This window comes from Haematobia irritans, chromosome 5 (genome assembly GCF_050003625.1).
Source record: "Haematobia irritans isolate KBUSLIRL chromosome 5, ASM5000362v1, whole genome shotgun sequence".
In the NCBI taxonomy this organism is placed as follows: Eukaryota; Metazoa; Arthropoda; class Insecta; order Diptera; family Muscidae; genus Haematobia; species Haematobia irritans.
The window spans coordinates 67,249,195-67,268,485 of record NC_134401.1 but is presented as its reverse complement, the minus strand read 5'-3'; the positions used below and the strand labels follow the sequence as shown (position 1 = coordinate 67,268,485).

General features: G+C 39.4%; 1 protein-coding gene across 2 annotated transcripts in view; it reads left to right on the top strand.

The window, feature by feature from the left end:
• Positions 1–234: 234 nt before the first annotated feature.
• Diap2 (Death-associated inhibitor of apoptosis 2) overlaps positions 235–19,291 on the top strand; it is a 74,499-nt gene continuing 55,442 nt past the window's right edge. Inside the window, exons 1-4 of one of the 2 annotated variants that reach the window (XM_075309782.1) lie at positions 235–717; positions 780–866; positions 932–1,018; positions 1,068–1,420. In XM_075309782.1, coding sequence (XP_075165897.1) covers positions 792–866; positions 932–1,018; positions 1,068–1,420 — 515 coding nt within the window. In that variant the 5' untranslated portion in view covers positions 235–717; positions 780–791. Of the gene's footprint in view, positions 718–775; positions 867–931; positions 1,019–1,067; positions 1,421–19,291 lie in introns of both variants that reach the window. The other variant, XM_075309781.1, reaches the window with a different exon arrangement.

The following is a 19,291-nucleotide window of genomic DNA, read 5'->3' as shown; positions in this document are numbered from 1 at the left end:
TTAGAGGAAAGTAATCGTGAAAAACGACGAATTTAGCGGCTAAACTCGAACTTAATACTCACCTTAACTCAAAATCCAAAGAACCAACTCATATTTTGACAACTAAAAAATCGCATATCATGGTGACTCTGGTGCGACTTGCACTGATAGTTGTTCTGGATAGAACACCAGTGCACCGATTGCCATACAAAAGTTGCTATCAGTGCAAAAAGAAAACAGCCCTATTGTAGCAAATATCTGGGATTTTTGACTCCAGCTCTTTCGTCCGGTTAAACTTACGCGCCGTCCAGATTATAAGTTATTCCGGACGGAATGCCTGTGTTTGTAAAGAATCTTATAGTGTGGTCAATCGAATTGTCGGCGATGACTTAATAAGCGAAAATGTGTTATCAACCCCATTAACAAGCTGCGGTATCGATTATGTCTTCCGACATAACGTCTAGTGTGGCCAATATCTGCGATATGTTCGACACGAGCACTGTCGTCTGGATAAACTTATATTCTGGACGGCGCATCAATAAAAATCTTCTTTGTAGCGCAAATATTTGAAAGTGCTACATTGTAAATGCTCCGTGGCAACAGTGGCAGTTTGGCAGAAACAGTAGGAAGGAAAATATAAATGTTGTAGGAATTGTAAAGGACTACTATTTATTATACAGATCGTAAATCTAAACAACTCCAACAGTATCAATCATTTCGCTTCCAAGAGATTTATTTGTAATTAGTATATGTACGCCTCTCTCTACATGTGTAACTCATTGATGTATCTTTCCAGGAAGAATTGGGAGACCATGTCTCTTGAAAGTATTGACAATTTGGACTTATTGATTGAGTCAAACAGATTAGCAACATTTAAAAACTGGCCGGTAATTTGTAAAAATGATTTTAAGTTTATATTTGTAACTGTATTTCGGTTTTCTCCATTCTGCAGAATCCAAATATATCACCCGAATCATTGGCTAAGGCCGGGTTCTTCTATTTAAACCGCTCGGATGAAGTTAAATGCGCCTGGTGCAAGGTAAATTTAGATTAAAGTATTTTTGCATTTATTTATACAACCTTTTTAGGGGGTGATCGCTCAATGGGAAAAGCACGATGATGCATTCCAAGAGCATCGACGATTTTTCCCTGATTGTCCCCGAGCTCAGTTGGGGCCTCTTATCGAAATGGCTAGTGCTGGAATCAGGGACTTGGGAATTGAGCAAATATCTCCATCCAAGAACCCTAAATTTTCATCTTTGGACGCAAGACTACAAACATACACTAATTGGCCAATACCAAACATACAGAGCCCCGAGTTGCTTGCACAGGCTGGACTCTATTACCAAGAAGTGGACGATCAAGTCAGATGTTTCCATTGTAATATGGGACTGCGGTCTTGGGAAAAGGAGGACGATCCCTGGTTTGAACATGCGAAGTGGTAGGTAAACATTTTATAATTATGTTCATAATTTTAACCACGATTTAGGTAATCTTTGAATAGTTGGCTTCTCAGTTCGATTAATACAGCGTTCTACGTGTCATACATATTTTGATTGTACTGGTTGCCATCCGACAACCAAAGACGTGAATTAAGGTTTGTTAGTCAACTTTCCGAATGCCGAACATTTTTAATTAGCTACTTTCCTGCAAGATTTCTGTTGAGATCACACGCGTTTACGTTTAAACAGTAAGAATTTATTTCAAAAACAAGTGAGTAAAGTAAAAAGTCGGTCGAGGCCGACTTTATCATACCCTAAACCATCCCTATTAGTAGACATTGTTTGTGGGGTATCAATGGTATAGGTTTTGGTGATAAACCGCATTTCCATATTTAAGAACATAAAGGGGTACAAGTTTATGGGAGTCGTCACAATCTGAGCATAAATGTCTGATATCAGGAGCTATAGTTTATTTTGCACCAAAAGAGTTAGCATGCCACTAATATTGAGCCCATTATTAAAAAAGAGGAAATCGGTCAAATAGTTGTGTGTAATAACTCGAAATTTGTAAAAATAGGGCAATATTATTTTCTAAGAGCTACATGTAAGTCTAAATACGACCGGCTAGTACATCAAAATTTGAAATTTGAGTAACATTGGTTAATAAATAAGAGTATTATGGCCAAATTTGGGAAAATCGAGCGATGCATATATATGGGAGCTATATCTAAATCTGAACCAATTTGTATAATATTTTGCAGGTATAATTGATACCACAGACGGTTACCTTGTAAAAAATTTAAGTACGATCAGTTAATAAATGAGTCCTCTATGGTCAAAAATAAAGTTATTAGGGCCAAATTTGGCAAAATCGGGCGAAACATATAATATGGGAGCTACATCTAAATCTGAACCAATTTCTATGCACATACCGTTAGTGCTATAGAAGAGTACATTTAGCCAAATTTGAGTACATTCGGATGACAAAAAAGAGTTTTATGGCCAAATTTGGCGAAATCGGGCGATACATATATATGGGAGCTATAGATAAATCGGAACCGACTTATCTATGCACACATTGTTAGCACTATAAAATATTAAACTAAGCCAAGTTTGAGTAAGTTCGGTTAATATTTATTTATTGTTCATTTTAATCATACAGTAAATGTATGATAAAAAGAGAAAATTGGCATTGGCTGCTAAGGCCATCAGCTAAGATCGGTTAATAAATAGGGTTTTGTGACCAAATTATCTGAGCTATATCTAAATCTGAGCTGATTTCGAAATAACATGTTTACTATGCATGCCAAATTTAGTTGAAATTGGTTCAGATTTTAATATAGCTGTCATATATATCTTTCCTCCGATACGAACTTATATGGCCCCAGAGGTCAAAATTTCACGCCGATTTACTTGAAGTTTTGTACAGAGAGTATGACTAACATTCTTGCAAAACATGCCAAATTTGGTTGAAATCGGTTCAGATTTAGATATAACTCCCATATATATCTTTCGCCCGATTTAGATTCATATGACCACGAAAATTTTGAAGTTTTGCACTGAGCGTTCAATTAAAATTTTAGCAATGTGTGCCAAATTTTATCAAAGTAAGCTCAGAATTAGACAAAGCCCCCATATATATGTTCTTCCGATTTCAGCAAATATGGCCAAAATGCCCACATGTTCCTTGTAAAATCGTCACTGTTAAGTCGAAAACTCGCAAAAATGATTCAAATTTACCTATACTCTAATTAGTATATATCGACCTATAAATCAAATGGAGATTTGCTAAATTTTATGCAATTTAAATATTTCCGATATTTTTTTACTAACATTGTGGTCCGTCCCGGTCATCAACCAATTTAAATTTTAAGTCCAGACATTTTGTGTAAAAAAATTTGTCCAAATCGGTTCATATTTAAATATTTGTATATGGGAATATAAACCTTTATATAGTTCCTAACAAATTTGAAGGTGTTAAGATGGTATCAAAAATAATGCTTGTGAAGATAAATTCGAATTTGAAATTTGCAGTAAAAACTTAGCCGAGACACAAACCAGTACCAAAAATATTTTTTAAATTCGAATTTAGGATTTCAAATTCGAATTTGAATTATTAGTATTTGGCTTATTATTTAAAAACTTCATTAGACAAGTATTTGTGAAAAGCGGAAATTTGAAAACAAAATTTTCATCAAATTTTTACAACGGGCCCACTGTGCCAAAACTAGGCCGCGTGCGATATAGAGACTAGGCTCATTGGAAAGGGCTTGAGCTCAGCTTTCATAATCACAAAAGTCTTCATTAGAAAAGTATTTGTGAAAAGCGAAAATTTGAAAACAAAATTTTCATCAAATTTTTACAACGGGCCCACTGTGCCAAAACTAAGCCTCGTGCGATATAGAGACTAGGCTCATTGGAAAGGGCTTGAGTTCAGCTTTCATAATCACAAAAGTCTTCATTAGAAAAGTATTTGTGAAAAGCGAAAATTTGAAAACAAAATTTTCATCAAATTTTTACAACGGGCCCACTGTGCCAAAACTAAGCCGTGTGCGATATAGAGACTAGGCTCATTGGAAAGGGCTTGAGGTCAGCTTTCATAATCACAAAAGTCTTCATTAGAGAAGTATTTGCGAAAAGCGCAAATTTGAAAATGCTTTTTCAACAAATTTTTACAACGGAGCCCACTGTGCCAAAACTAAGCCGCGTGCGGTATAGAGACTAGGTTCATTGGAAAGGGCTTGAGCTCAGCTTTCATATCCATAAAAGTCTTCATTAGAAAAGTATTTGTGAAAAGCGCAAATTGGAAAATAAAATTTTCAACAAATTTTTCCAACGGCCCCATTGTGCCAAAACTGAGCCGCGTGCGGTATAGGGACTAGGCTGATTGGAAAGGGCTTGAGCTCACCTTTCAGACCCAAATTGGTTAATCAAAATTTGAAATTTGAGTAACATTGGTTAATAAATAAGAGTATTATGGCCAAATTTGGGAAAATCGAGCGATGCATATATATGGGAGCTATATCTAAATCTGAACCAATTTGTATAATATTTTGCAGGTATAATTGATACCACAGACGGTTACCTTGTAAAAAATTTAAGTACGATCAGTTAATAAATGAGTCCTCTATGGTCAAAAATAAAGTTATTAGGGCCAAATTTGGCAAAATCGGGCGAAACATATAATATGGGAGCTACATCTAAATCTGAACCAATTTCTATGCACATACCGTTAGTGCTATAGAAGAGTACATTTAGCCAAATTTGAGTACATTCGGATGACAAAAAAGAGTTTTATGGCCAAATTTGGCGAAATCGGGCGATACATATATATGGGAGCTATAGATAAATCGGAACCGACTTATCTATGCACACATTGTTAGCACTATAAAATATTAAACTAAGCCAAGTTTGAGTAAGTTCGGTTAATATTTATTTATTGTTCATTTTAATCATACAGTAAATGTATGATAAAAAGAGAAAATTGGCATTGGCTGCTAAGGCCATCAGCTAAGATCGGTTAATAAATAGGGTTTTGTGACCAAATTATCTGAGCTATATCTAAATCTGAGCTGATTTCGAAATAACATGTTTACTATGCATGCCAAATTTAGTTGAAATTGGTTCAGATTTTAATATAGCTGTCATATATATCTTTCCTCCGATACGAACTTATATGGCCCCAGAGGTCAAAATTTCACGCCGATTTACTTGAAGTTTTGTACAGAGAGTATGACTAACATTCTTGCAAAACATGCCAAATTTGGTTGAAATCGGTTCAGATTTAGATATAACTCCCATATATATCTTTCGCCCGATTTAGATTCATATGACCACGAAAATTTTGAAGTTTTGCACTGAGCGTTCAATTAAAATTTTAGCAATGTGTGCCAAATTTTATCAAAGTAAGCTCAGAATTAGACAAAGCCCCCATATATATGTTCTTCCGATTTCAGCAAATATGGCCAAAATGCCCACATGTTCCTTGTAAAATCGTCACTGTTAAGTCGAAAACTCGCAAAAATGATTCAAATTTACCTATACTCTAATTAGTATATATCGACCTATAAATCAAATGGAGATTTGCTAAATTTTATGCAATTTAAATATTTCCGATATTTTTTTACTAACATTGTGGTCCGTCCCGGTCATCAACCAATTTAAATTTTAAGTCCAGACATTTTGTGTAAAAAAATTTGTCCAAATCGGTTCATATTTAAATATTTGTATATGGGAATATAAACCTTTATATAGTTCCTAACAAATTTGAAGGTGTTAAGATGGTATCAAAAATAATGCTTGTGAAGATAAATTCGAATTTGAAATTTGCAGTAAAAACTTAGCCGAGACACAAACCAGTACCAAAAATATTTTTTAAATTCGAATTTAGGATTTCAAATTCGAATTTGAATTATTAGTATTTGGCTTATTATTTAAAAACTTCATTAGACAAGTATTTGTGAAAAGCGGAAATTTGAAAACAAAATTTTCATCAAATTTTTACAACGGGCCCACTGTGCCAAAACTAGGCCGCGTGCGATATAGAGACTAGGCTCATTGGAAAGGGCTTGAGCTCAGCTTTCATAATCACAAAAGTCTTCATTAGAAAAGTATTTGTGAAAAGCGAAAATTTGAAAACAAAATTTTCATCAAATTTTTACAACGGGCCCACTGTGCCAAAACTAAGCCTCGTGCGATATAGAGACTAGGCTCATTGGAAAGGGCTTGAGTTCAGCTTTCATAATCACAAAAGTCTTCATTAGAAAAGTATTTGTGAAAAGCGAAAATTTGAAACAAAATTTTCATCAAATTTTTACAACGGGCCCACTGTGCCAAAACTAAGCCGTGTGCGATATAGAGACTAGGCTCATTGGAAAGGGCTTGAGGTCAGCTTTCATAATCACAAAAGTCTTCATTAGAGAAGTATTTGCGAAAAGCGCAAATTTGAAAATGCTTTTTCAACAAATTTTTACAACGGAGCCCACTGTGCCAAAACTAAGCCGCGTGCGGTATAGAGACTAGGTTCATTGGAAAGGGCTTGAGCTCAGCTTTCATATCCATAAAAGTCTTCATTAGAAAAGTATTTGTGAAAAGCGCAAATTGGAAAATAAAATTTTCAACAAATTTTTCCAACGGCCCCATTGTGCCAAAACTGAGCCGCGTGCGGTATAGGGACTAGGCTGATTGGAAAGGGCTTGAGCTCACCTTTCAGACCCACAATAGTCTTCACCATATAGATGTAATTAAATTTTAAAGTTTTATTTAAAGGATAAACAATTTCTCAATATTGTCAATATCCTTTTTTGTATACACACAAAAATGTTTTTTTTTTTCTGATTCAATCACGAAATTAATTGATACATTTAATTATTTAATTGAAATTTCTTAAATCATGAAAATGACATTAAAAAAATTAATTGATGTCAAGAGCAAATTTGAATTAATTTTTTAAATGACTAAATTGAAATTTAATTGATGTTGATTGCAAAACTCAATTAATTTTTTCATTAAAAAGTTAATTGTATCAATTAGTTTTTTACTTAAAAATTTTAAGATTATTAATTAATTTAATGTTTCCATCTTGATTAAAAAGTAAATTGCATCAATTAATTTATTAATTGGAAAATTTTTCAACTTCTATTAACTTTTTCAAAGGAAATGTGTTGAAGATATTTTTTCTGCGTAGGACTCACACTTTGGGAACAGCTGATATTTATCAATAAACTTTTATGTTCACTGCGTTTGAATGCGAAAAACAAAATTTTGATATATCGCAAAATTAATTGCTCCAATCAATTTTTAATTAAGTTTTTTTCTATCACGAAAATGATAATATCAATCATCTATAACAACTAAAAAATTAGTTGTTCCAATTCAATTTTGCAATTGATTTTTAACTAAATAAATAATGAAATCAATTAAATTGTGATGAAATAGATTTTAAATTAAATTATTAATTAAAACTTTAATTTAAAATATATTGGTGGTATTTTTGCTGCGTGATGAAGATTTTGTTGATTCGCGGTTCCGAATCATTTTGTCCGCAAATTTAATTAATTCAATTAAATCCAATTGATTCCATTAAAAGTGTAATTGATTACGATAGCGAAACACTATTTTTTCACTGAAGCAATTTTATTTTTATTGAAATTGCTTACATAAAGAAGTAGATAGCATCAATCACAAATTACAAAAATACTTAATTAATTCGGAATTTACAATCAATTGTAGTGTTGATTCAATTAATTTTTAAATTATGCCAATAAACTGTTTATTGTATCATTACTCATTTATAATTAATTAAACTACAAATAAATAATAGTGTCGATTAATTTTTTAATTGGTTCAATTAATTTCGTGATAAAAAATTAAACAACATTTATTGTGCAAAAACCTACAAATTAATTAAAAACTCATAGTAGACCATACACAGAAAAAAATACTACCAACGTATTTCCAATAAAACTTTTAATTGATCAATCACGATAGTATTAATCATAGAAGTAATTAGAAATAAAAAATATTCTTGGTTAAAAAAGCAATTGTTTTCTTCGACACTTTCACTTAATTTTTAATTGATTCAATTAAAAATTTGATTGATTTTGGTAGAAAACTAAATTTTCTATTAGAGACAATCAATTGTATAATTTTCTATTATTTATTTATTTATAATTATTTTACCAGTCGAAGAAATATTTTTTTGCAATCGTTTAAGAGTTTATATTTTTTATATTTATTATTATATAATAGGCTTAAATTATTTAATGAACTGCCAATTGAATTAAAAAATGAAAATAACATACATTTCTTAAAAAAGCGCTCATTTTGTATGTAAAAGAAAATGTTGAACCTGTCAAATTACCAAATTAAATAAACAAAATAATATCAAATTTAATTTAATAATTTAACGAAGTATTGTTTAAAATGAGGCATTTGCGCTTTTCGCAAATACTTTTCTAATGAAGACTTTCGTGGGTATGAAAGCTGAGCCCAAGCCCTTTCCAATGAACCTAGTCTCTATACCGCACGCGGCTCAGTTTTGGCACAGTGGGCCCTTTGGAAAAATTTGTTGAAAAAGCATTTTCAAATTTGCGCTTTTCGCAAATACTTTTCTAATGAAGACTTTCATGTGTATGAAAGCTGAGCTCAAGCCCTTTCCAATGAGCCTAGTCTCTATACCGCACGCGGCTTAGTTTTGGCACAGTAGGCTCCGTTGTAAAAATTTGTTGAAAAAGCATTTTCAAATTTGCGCTTTTCGCAAATACTTTTCTAATGAAGACTTCCGTGGGTATGAAAGCTGAGCCCAAGCCCTTTCCAATGAACCTAGTCTCTATATCGCACGCGGCTCAGTTTTGGCACAATGGGGCCGTTGGAAAAATTTGTTGAAAATTTTATTTTCCAATTTGCGCTTTTCACAAATACTTTTCTAATGAAGACTTTTATGGATATGAAAGCTGAGCTCAAACCCTTTCCAATGAACCTAGTCTCTATACCGCACGCGGCTTAGTTTTGGCACAGTGGGCCCGTTGGGAAAATTTGTTGAAAATTTTATTTTCCTATGTGAGCTTTTCACAAATACTTTTCTAATGAAGACTTTTGTGGATATGAAAGCTCAGCTCAAGCCCTTTCCAATGAGTCTAGTCTCTATACCGCACGCGGCTTAGTTTTGGTACAGTGGGCCCGTTGGAAAAATTTGTTGAAAATTTTATTTTCCAATTTGCGCTTTTCACAAATACTTTTCTAATGAAGACTTTTGTGATTATGAAAGCTGAGCTCAAGCCCTTTCCAACGAGCCTAGTCTCTATACCGCACGCGGCTTAGTTTTGGCACAGTGGGCCCGTTGGAAAAATTTGTTGAAAATTTTATTTTCCAATTTGCGCTTTTCACAAATACTTTTCTAATGAAGACTTTTCTGATTATGAAAGCTGAGCTCAAACCCTTTCCAATGAGCCTAGTCTCTATATCGCACGCGGCTTAGTTTTGTCACAGTTGGCTCCGTTGTAAAAATTTTTTGAAAAAGCACTTTCAAATTTGCGCTTTTCGCAAATACTTTTCTAATGAAGATTTTCGTGGGTATGAAAGCTGAGTTCAAGCCCTTTCCAATGAACCTAGTCGCTATACCGCACGCGGCTCAGTTTTGGCGCAGTGGGGCCGTTGGAAAAATTTGTTGAAAATTTTATTTTCCAATTTGAGCTTTTCACAAATACTTTTCTAATAAAGACTTTTGTGGATATGAAAGCTGAGCTCAAGCCCTTTCCAATGAGCCTAGTCTCTATACCGCACGCGGCTTAGTTTTGGCACAGTGGGCCCGTTGGAAAAATTTGTTGAAAATTTGATTTTCCAATTTGCGCTTTTCACAAATACTTTTCTAATGAAGACTTTTATGGATATGAAAGCTGAGCTCAAACCCTTTCCAATGAACCTAGTCTCTATACCGCACGCGGCTTAGTTTTGGCACAGTGGGCCCGTTGGGAAAATTTGTTGAAAATTTTATTTTCCTATTTGAGCTTTTCACAAATACTTTTCTAATGAAGACTTTTGTGGATATGAAAGCTCAGCTCAAGCCCTTTCCAATGAGTCTAGTCTCTATACCGCACGCGGCTTAGTTTTGGTACAGTGGGCCCGTTGGAAAAATTTGTTGAAAATTTTATTTTCCAATTTGCGCTTTTCACAAATACTTTTCTAATGAAGACTTTTGTGATTATGAAAGCTGAGCTCAAGCCCTTTCCAACGAGCCTAGTCTCTATACCGCACGCGGCTTAGTTTTGGCACAGTGGGCCCGTTGGAAAAATTTGTTGAAAATTTTATTTTCCAATTTGCGCTTTTCACAAATACTTTTCTAATGAAGACTTTTCTGATTATGAAAGCTGAGCTCAAACCCTTTCCAATGAGCCTAGTCTCTATATCGCACGCGGCTTAGTTTTGTCACAGTTGGCTCCGTTGTAAAAATTTTTTGAAAAAGCACTTTCAAATTTGCGCTTTTCGCAAATACTTTTCTAATGAAGATTTTCGTGGGTATGAAAGCTGAGTTCAAGCCCTTTCCAATGAACCTAGTCGCTATACCGCACGCGGCTCAGTTTTGGCGCAGTGGGGCCGTTGGAAAAATTTGTTGAAAATTTTATTTTCCAATTTGAGCTTTTCACAAATACTTTTCTAATAAAGACTTTTGTGGATATGAAAGCTGAGCTCAAGCCCTTTCCAATGAGCCTAGTCTCTATACCGCACGCGGCTTAGTTTTGGCACAGTGGGCCCGTTGGAAAAATTTGTTGAAAATTTTATTTTCCAATTTGCGCTTTTCACAAATACTTTTCTAATGAAGACTTTTATGGATATGAAAGCTGAGCTCAAACCCTTTCCAATGAACCTAGTCTCTATACCGCACGCGGCTTAGTTTTGGCACAGTGGGCCCGTTGGGAAAATTTGTTGAAAATTTTATTTTCCTATTTGAGCTTTTCACAAATACTTTTCTAATGAAGACTTTTGTGGATATGAAAGCTCAGCTCAAGCCCTTTCCAATGAGCCTAGTCTCTATACCGCACGCGGCTTAGTTTTGGCACAGTGGGCCCGTTGGAAAAATTTGTTGAAAATTTTATTTTCCAATTTGCGCTTTTCACAAATACTCTTCTAATGAAGACTTTTGTGATTATGAAAGCTGAGCTCAAGCCCTTTCCAATGAGCCTAGTCTCTATACCGCACGCGGCTTAGTTTTGGCACAGTGGGCCCGTTGGAAAAATTTGTTGAAAATTTTATTTTCCAATTTGCGCTTTTCACAAATACTTTTCTAATGAAGACTTTCGTGATTATGAAAGCTGAGCTCAAACCCTTTCCAATGAGCCTAGTCTCTATATCGCACGCGGCTTAGTTTTGGCACAGTTGGCTCCGTTGTAAAAATTTTTTGAAAAAGCACTTTCAAATTTGCGCTTTTCGCAAATACTTTTCTAATGAAGACTTTCGTGGGTATGAAAGCTGAGCTCACGCCCTTTCCAATGAACCTAGTCGCTATACCGCACGCGGCTCAGTTTTGGCGCAGTGGGGCCGTTGGAAAAATTTGTTGAAAATTTTATTTTCCAATTTGAGCTTTTCACAAATACTTTTCTAATAAAGACTTTTGTCGATATGAAAGCTGAGCTCAAGCCCTTTCCAATGAACCTAGTCTCTATACCGCACGCGGCTCAGTTTTGGCGCAGTGGGCCCGTTGGAAAAATTTGTTGAAAATTTTCTAATGAAGACTTTTGTGATTATGAAAGCTGAGCTCAAGCCCTTTCCAATGAACCTAGTCTCTATACCGCACGTGGCTTAGTTTTTGAATAATAAGCAAAATACTCAAAATCGAAATTCGAATTTGAAAAGTATTTTTGGTAGTGGTTTGTGCCTCGGCTAAGTTTTTGTTACAAATTTCAAATGCGAATTTATCTTCACACACATTCAAAAATATTGATATACATAGTGGTGAAGGGTATAATATAGTCGGCCCCGCCCGACTTTAGACTTTCCTTACTGTTGTTGTTGTTGTAACAGTTTATTGTGATCTCATCCATTTCATGTTATACGCTTGGTACATCAGCTTGTTGGCAGATCAAGGAACTCTGCGACTAAGGTGGGGTGTGTCCAGAGTGATCTGGTGGTAAGTCGGGTTGGTTTGGCTGGGCAAGAGAAAAGATGACGCGTGTCGTGTGGCCCTTGGTTGCAAATTGGGCAAACGTCAGCTACGCTGCTATCAATCACCGATAAGTAGGAATTGAGGCGGCTGCACTTGCCTGATCTTAATTGGGCCAAAACTACCCTAGTCTGCCGTGGGAGGTCTCTTTCCTCCGGTGCTATGGGCGGTGGTCGGACTCCAAGAACAGGATTAACCTTGTAGCTTCTCACCGCTTCAGCTACAGTATCCTCATGAATCCTGTTCAAACCTGCCTGGTACGCTGCTTGATCTAGAGGCTCTCTTTTATAGCGCTGGATCTCGCGCTCTAGATTATGTATATCAACCCTTACGTTCCTGGGTGGTGGTTGTGTATCCATAAGATGGTGGTTTGGATGATTACTGCGATAACAACCCAGAAGATACTGCTTTGACAACATGTAGTTGTGTCTTCGCACAGGGATGATCTTTGTCTCCACATAAAGGTGATCCAGGGGTGTGCTGCGGAGACACCCAGTCGCAGTTCTAAGAGCAGCGTTCTGGCAGGTTTGTATGTTATTCCACTGCGTATCACTGGTCTGCGGTGTCCACACTGGCGCTGCATAGTTTACCACTGACCGGCCAATTGCCTTATAAGTAGTTAGCAAGGTTTCTTTGTCCGCACCCCAAGTACTGCCGGCAAGTGACTTGAGGACCTTGTTTCTACCACGGAGGTTATTACAAATTGCAGTGGCATGGGCAGATGATCTAAAAAGGCTGTCGAATGTGACCCCAAGAATCTTGGGGTAATTTGTGGTCGGAATTATTACTCCATCGACTCTGATATTCAACTGCCTGCGCACTTCTGCCGTCCATGTAGTAAATAGTGTGGCTGAGGATTTGGTGGGGGATATCCTCAAGTTTCTCGCAGTGAAATAACTGGTAAGATTAGCTATGTAGACGTTCAACCGATCGCAAATGTCATCAACATTGGGCCCAGATGCCAAGATTGTACAGTCATCCGCATATGATACAATCTCGACGCCGTCAGGAGGGGGTGGAATCGAGGACATGTAGAGGTTAAACAGTGCCGGAGATATCACCCCACCTTGGGGAACTCCCTGTTTAACTCTACGCGGTCTTGACTTTCTGTCCCTGAATTCCACGTACGACTGGCGTCCACACATATAATTCAGCACCCAACGCTTCGCTCCTGCCGGTAGGGACGTATTCTCGATGTCCTCAAATAATGTGGCATGGTTGACCGTATCGAATGCTTTCGATAGGTCAAGCGCCACGAGGACCGTCCTATGACACGGCCTGGGCTGGTTAAGTCCCTTATTAATATGTGTCGAAATGGCATGTAAGGCTGTTGTCGTACTATGTACCTTACGGAATCCATGTTGATGGTGGGCAGCTGGAAAATTCTCCACAAGGCTGGGGAGGAGTAATGCCTCAAGTGTCTTGGCTACTGGCGAAAGAAGGGATATCGGTCTGTACGATTCACCTTTGCTCGAATCTTTGCCCGGTTTCAGTAGTGGAATCACCCTTCCCATTTTCCAGACATCGGGTATAATGTGTGATTCCAAAGACAAATTGAGGAGTCTGGTCAGGTACTCAACTCCCAGTATTCCCAGATGCTTCAGCATTAGCATTGAAATTCCGTCAGGGCCCAGCGCCTTAGATGGTTTCGCGCTGTTGATGACATTGGAAACTTCGGCTGCAGTAAATTGTGGTGTGTCATCGGCTCGGAGACCACGTATACGACGGGTGGCTCTCCTTTTCGCTCTATCACTCTCGGGATGCTCGACAAACTGTCGGTTGAAGTATTTGGCGCACCTCTTCGGATCAGTCACAGTCACGTCGCCAAATGTGACTGAAATCCCATCAACCCTTGTGGAGGGGTTCGAGAGGGCTCTAACTGTTGACCACAATTTACCAGTTCCTGTTCCTAAGTTACATTGCTTCAGGTGCTCTAACCAAGTGTTCCGCTTGTGCCCGTCGACTATCTTACTAATCTCTAGATTTAGTTCTCTGATTCTAGGATCAGCAGGGTTAGCACGACGGCGTTCATCACGCTCGTCTGCGAGTCCCGCCGCTTCGGCTGGGAAGTTGGTCCTCACTTGGGCAATTCGACCAGCGGGTATGAAGCGAGCGGCTGCTGCGTTGATGATGTCCCGGAACTCCCTCTGGGCAACATGAACATGTGAGGGGGACGGGAGCTCACTGAAGCGGCGATCGGTGTATTCTCTGAAGCCTTCCCAGTTGGCTTTCTTTTGATTAATAAACGTCCGGCGTTCAGAGGTTATGAAATCGGAGGGTCGGTTGATGGTGAGAATTATGGGGAGGTGGTCCGAACCCAATGAAATGACGGGTTGCCAGGAGACGTCATTTATCAGACCAGGCGATGCTAACGATAAATCTGGCGAACTGCTGCAGTCACCCATAATTCTCGTGGGGGCCTCTTCGTTCACCGTGCAAAATGTGGAGTCGTCTATCTGCTCTGCCAAAGCTATACCCCTCTGGTCATTACCCAGGAGAGAATGCCAAAGTTCATGGTGGGCATTAAAATCTCCTAGAACCAATCGGTTATGCCCGCTCAACAACCCCTCAATGTTTGGGCTATAACCTGGAGCACAGCTACCAACCGGCGGTATGTACACATTGTATAGCTCTATCTCGGCAGCCCCACACTTAACTGCTACCCCCATACATTCCATGTACGGGTCATTAGTGTCTAGCACAAGCGTGATAGGTCTATACTGCACGGAACGGTGTAATATGAAAGCCAGGCCACCACCTCCATTTCTTGTGCGATCCTTCCGTAGGACATTGTACCCATCACAATGTCGTAGGCTGCAGGTGGGATTCAGCTTTGTTTCCTGGATCGCCGCGACCCTTATCCTTTTCCGATTCATAAAGTCTACGATCTCACTAATCTTACCACGGAGCCCGTTGCAATTAAATTGCAAAAATGATGCACTCTCCGGAACTGGTACAACAATATTCGGTGTAAGATGCTGCGGCGGAGAATATTGTTGTGCGGGAGAAGTCGGTGGGGTCACATAATCAGATGACCCACTGCTGCTATCATTGGCACAGCATCCTGTCACGAAGTCAGTTTGACTATACTCCCGCAGCGATGTTAGGCCGGAGCAGTTCCGGAATTGCACCCATTCCATGCACCGGTTACACCTCACCGAAACCGAGCGATGGTGAATTCGATTTCGGCAGACGGCACAGTACCATGGTCCGGGGTTTTCCTCTATCCCGGCTCGGACCAAAAGCAGGCGGAGAAGGCTCCCCGGGATGCACCTTCTCCAACACGAAAAAACGGACGAGACAACACGTACACTGAGGTGGCAGCCGCTGGCCGATGGCTGGTATCCATCGGGTCAATCCGGTGCGTAGAACCCGCCGCCGTGGGATTGACTTTCCGTACTTGTTTAGTTTAGATAATGTACGGTTTAATGTTCCCACAAACCGTTCTGCTTGACCATTCGATTGTGGATGGTAGGGAGCTGTACGAATATAATGTATTCCCCTTTCATTTACAAATTTGTTGAATTAGGAACTAACAAATTGTGTGCCATTATCTGAAACTATGATGTTATGTTTTGAAATTATTGTAGATGAACTGATATTGGAAATTTCGGATATTTCAGGCCACTTAGAGTAAAGGCTCACTATTACGAAATAATACAAGCCATTGCATGGGCCCGCAATGTCAATGTGAATGCGTTCCATGGGGTTATGTTGTTAATCAACCTCGAACGGAACGGACGTGTTTTTCTTAATAGCGGATTAACTCATGGTAATAAGTACCTACTACGAAATTCAAGTGTGGTGGGATATTAAGCCACCATGCAGCGAAATTCAAAGTCATCCGCTGGGTTGCTAACTTCAGGGCCCAGTGGACGCGTATTGACTCGAGTTATACATTTGGGCTATGACCAAGAGTTAGGCTCAATTAGTCGACCTGTAGACGGGTCGACAGGTGGCGACACTTTGACAAGTCGAACCTTTTCTACGGTAACGACATCAAAAGGAGGTAATCCCTCACGAAAGAGTTTTAAGCAACGCAGAAATGCTTTGTTCATCCTAAAGAAATTAGGATCAGTCGACCCAAGCACGTTGTCGGGTAAACAAAGCGATTCCCTAAAATGGGCTAAAGGAATTCTTGAAGCTGGAAAAAGGGAACGATCACCGCATGAGCTGCCGTCCTCCAAAAGGGATCAAAGATCGTTTTACTCAGTTGCTAAAGACAGCCTTGTGATGGCTATCATTAATAAAGGAGCATTGGACGGTATGGCTTCAAAGAACAAGTGGGGGAGATTGAGAATGCTTTGTCTGGCGTCTATTTACAGGTGCTGGAAAAGTTTCCCGGCCCAGATTCTCAACACCAAGAGGCTGGTTGGTATCAATGACGATTTAAGCTAGTCGCATTTGAGGACCAGAGGTCTATAGAATGTTTTAAAGCTGATTTGATAGTAATTGGGAAGGAGCTGCTCTAGAGTTAGTCGAGAAGAAAGACATACTGGCTAGACCAAGAGCACATGCGTGGATACCTGCAAACCCCCTGACCCTGAATCTATTTTAAATAGACTGAAACAATGTAATCCAGATCTTCCAACAGCTGATTGGAAGGTTGGCCGTGTGGAAGAAGTGGATGGACCAAGACGGCATGCAGTGTTTATATTGAACACTCTGTCTTTGCCACATCTAGCAAAGTCCCAGGGCCGTGTATGTTATGGCTTTCATTATCTCCAGATGAAGGTATATAAAAACGATCAGCTAAAGGAGTCGGTAATGGACAAGCCTCTGTCTAAATCAGATTTTTCAACGAATGGTCGCATCGCCCACTTTCCCGCCCCTTCCGACCGTGAGGGCCTCGTCCCCATGACGTAGGGACAGCGTACACACCATGAACCGGACCATGGCGGGGTGGAGGCAGAGGGATTTGACCAGCTACAAAGAAGGTCTCATCAGCCGAATATATTAAAACACGAGATCAAATATTAGGTTACTGAATAAAACGAATGTATTAGTTATCTAAATATGCTAAAATTCTAGACTTCATCATATCAATACTAAGGTTAGTGTCAACTATATGCTAGATTGAATTAAAAATAATGCACATCCGACGAATAGGCTCCACAGAAGCATAATTCGAACGTTGAAAATCAATGTAAAGAAACTGGTAATTCCTAGATGCCCTAAAAGGAACACTTATCCTAATCCTAGATGTCAATTCCGAGCATGGAATATCCCCACTAACTAACCTATACATCATGGAGCTCAACATCGTCCGTCGGCTCCTAAGAGCAGGCAAATTAATCAGAAGTGTATGAAGGAAGAACAAATCACTGTTCCAATGAAGATGTCTCAAAGCGAACAACGAGAACAGCTTCTGAACCGATTCTATCCTATCAATGTAAACTTCATACTGAGGATCCCACACGATAGAACCATACTCTAGATTGGGTCTAACAAGGGCAGTAAAAACCTCTTTGTAACATAAGGGTCCGAAAACTCCTTCGCCCAACGCTTTATGAATCCTAGAACCCCATACGCCTTACTCACCATCGAATCAATATGACCATTAAAATTCAGCCTACGATACATAACACGGCGGCGGGTTCTGTGTACCGGATTGACCCGATGGACCCCATCCAATGGCCAGCGGCTGCCACATCAATGTACGTGTTGTTTCGCCCGTCTTTTTGTGTTGGAGAAGGTGCATCTCGGGGAGCCTTCTCCGTTGGCTGTTGGTCCGAGCCGCGATAGAGGAGAACCCGGACCATGGTATTGTTCCGTCTGCCGAAACCTGATCCACCACCGTTCGGTTTCGGTCAGGTGTAACCGGTGCTTGGAGTGGGTGCAATGCCGGAACTGCTCCGGCTTAACATCGCTGCGGGAGTATAGTCATACTGACTACGTGGCAGGATACTGTGCCAGCGATAGTAGCAGTGGGTCGTCTGACTATGCGACCCCCCGCCATCTCCCGTACAACCATATTCTCCGCCGCAGCATCTTACACCCAATATTGTTGTTCAAGATCCGGATAGTGCATCGTTTTTGCAATTTAATTGCAACGGGCTCCGAGGTAAGATTAGCGAAATCGTGGACTTTATGAATCGGAAAAGGATAAGGGTCGCGGCGATCCAGGAGACTAAGTTGAATTCCACCTGCAGCCTACGCCATTGTGATGGATACAATGTGCTTCGAAAGGATCGCATAAGAAGTGGAGGTGGTGGCCTGGCTTTCATAATACACCGTTCCGTGTGACCCGTATATGGAATGTATGGGGGTAGCAGTCAAGTCTGGGGCTGCCGAGATAGAGCTATACAATGTGTATATACCGCCGGTTGGTAGCTGTGCTCCAGGTTATTGCCCAAACATTGAGTGGCTATTGTGCGGGCATAACCGATTGGTTCTGGGAGACTTTAATGCCCACCATGAACTTTGGCATCACTCCTAGGTAATGACCAGAGAGGCATAGCTTTGGCAGAGCAGATAGATGACTACACATTTTGCGCGGTGAACGAATAGGTCCCCACGAAAATTATGGGTGACTGCAGCAGTTCGCCAGATTTATCTTTAGCGTCGCCTGGTCTGATAAATGACGTTTCCTGGCAACCCGTCATTTCATTGGGATCGGACCACCTCCCCATAATTCTCGCTTCATACCCGCTGGTCGAATTGCCCAAGTGAGGCCCAACTTCCCAGCCGAAGCTGCGGGACTTGCAGATGAGCGTGTTGAACGCCGTCGTGCTAATCCTGCTGATCCTAGAATCAGAGAACAAAATCTAGAGATTAGTAAGATAGTCGACGAGCACAAGAGGAACACTTGGTTAGAGCACCTGAGGCAATGGAACTTAGGCACAGGAACTGGTACATTGTGGTCAACAGTGAGAGCCCTCTCGAACCCCGCTACAAGGGATGATGGGATTTCAGTCACATTGGCGACGTGACTGTGACTGATCCGAAGAGATGCGCCAAATGTGGAAAACTATACTACTGCTTTGCAAAGACGAACTTCCAAAAATTAAATTCTCGTTTAAGTGAAACTGATTGGCATGAAGTAATTTCAGCATCTTCTATTGATTTAATGATTGAAAAGTTTTATTCTATATTAAAAGACTGTATTAAAAAAGCAGTCCCTAGAATTTCGTTTAAAAACTCGACTGGTCCACCTTGGAATTCAAAGCAATTAGCAATGGCTAAAAACAAAAAGAATAAACTATATAGAAAA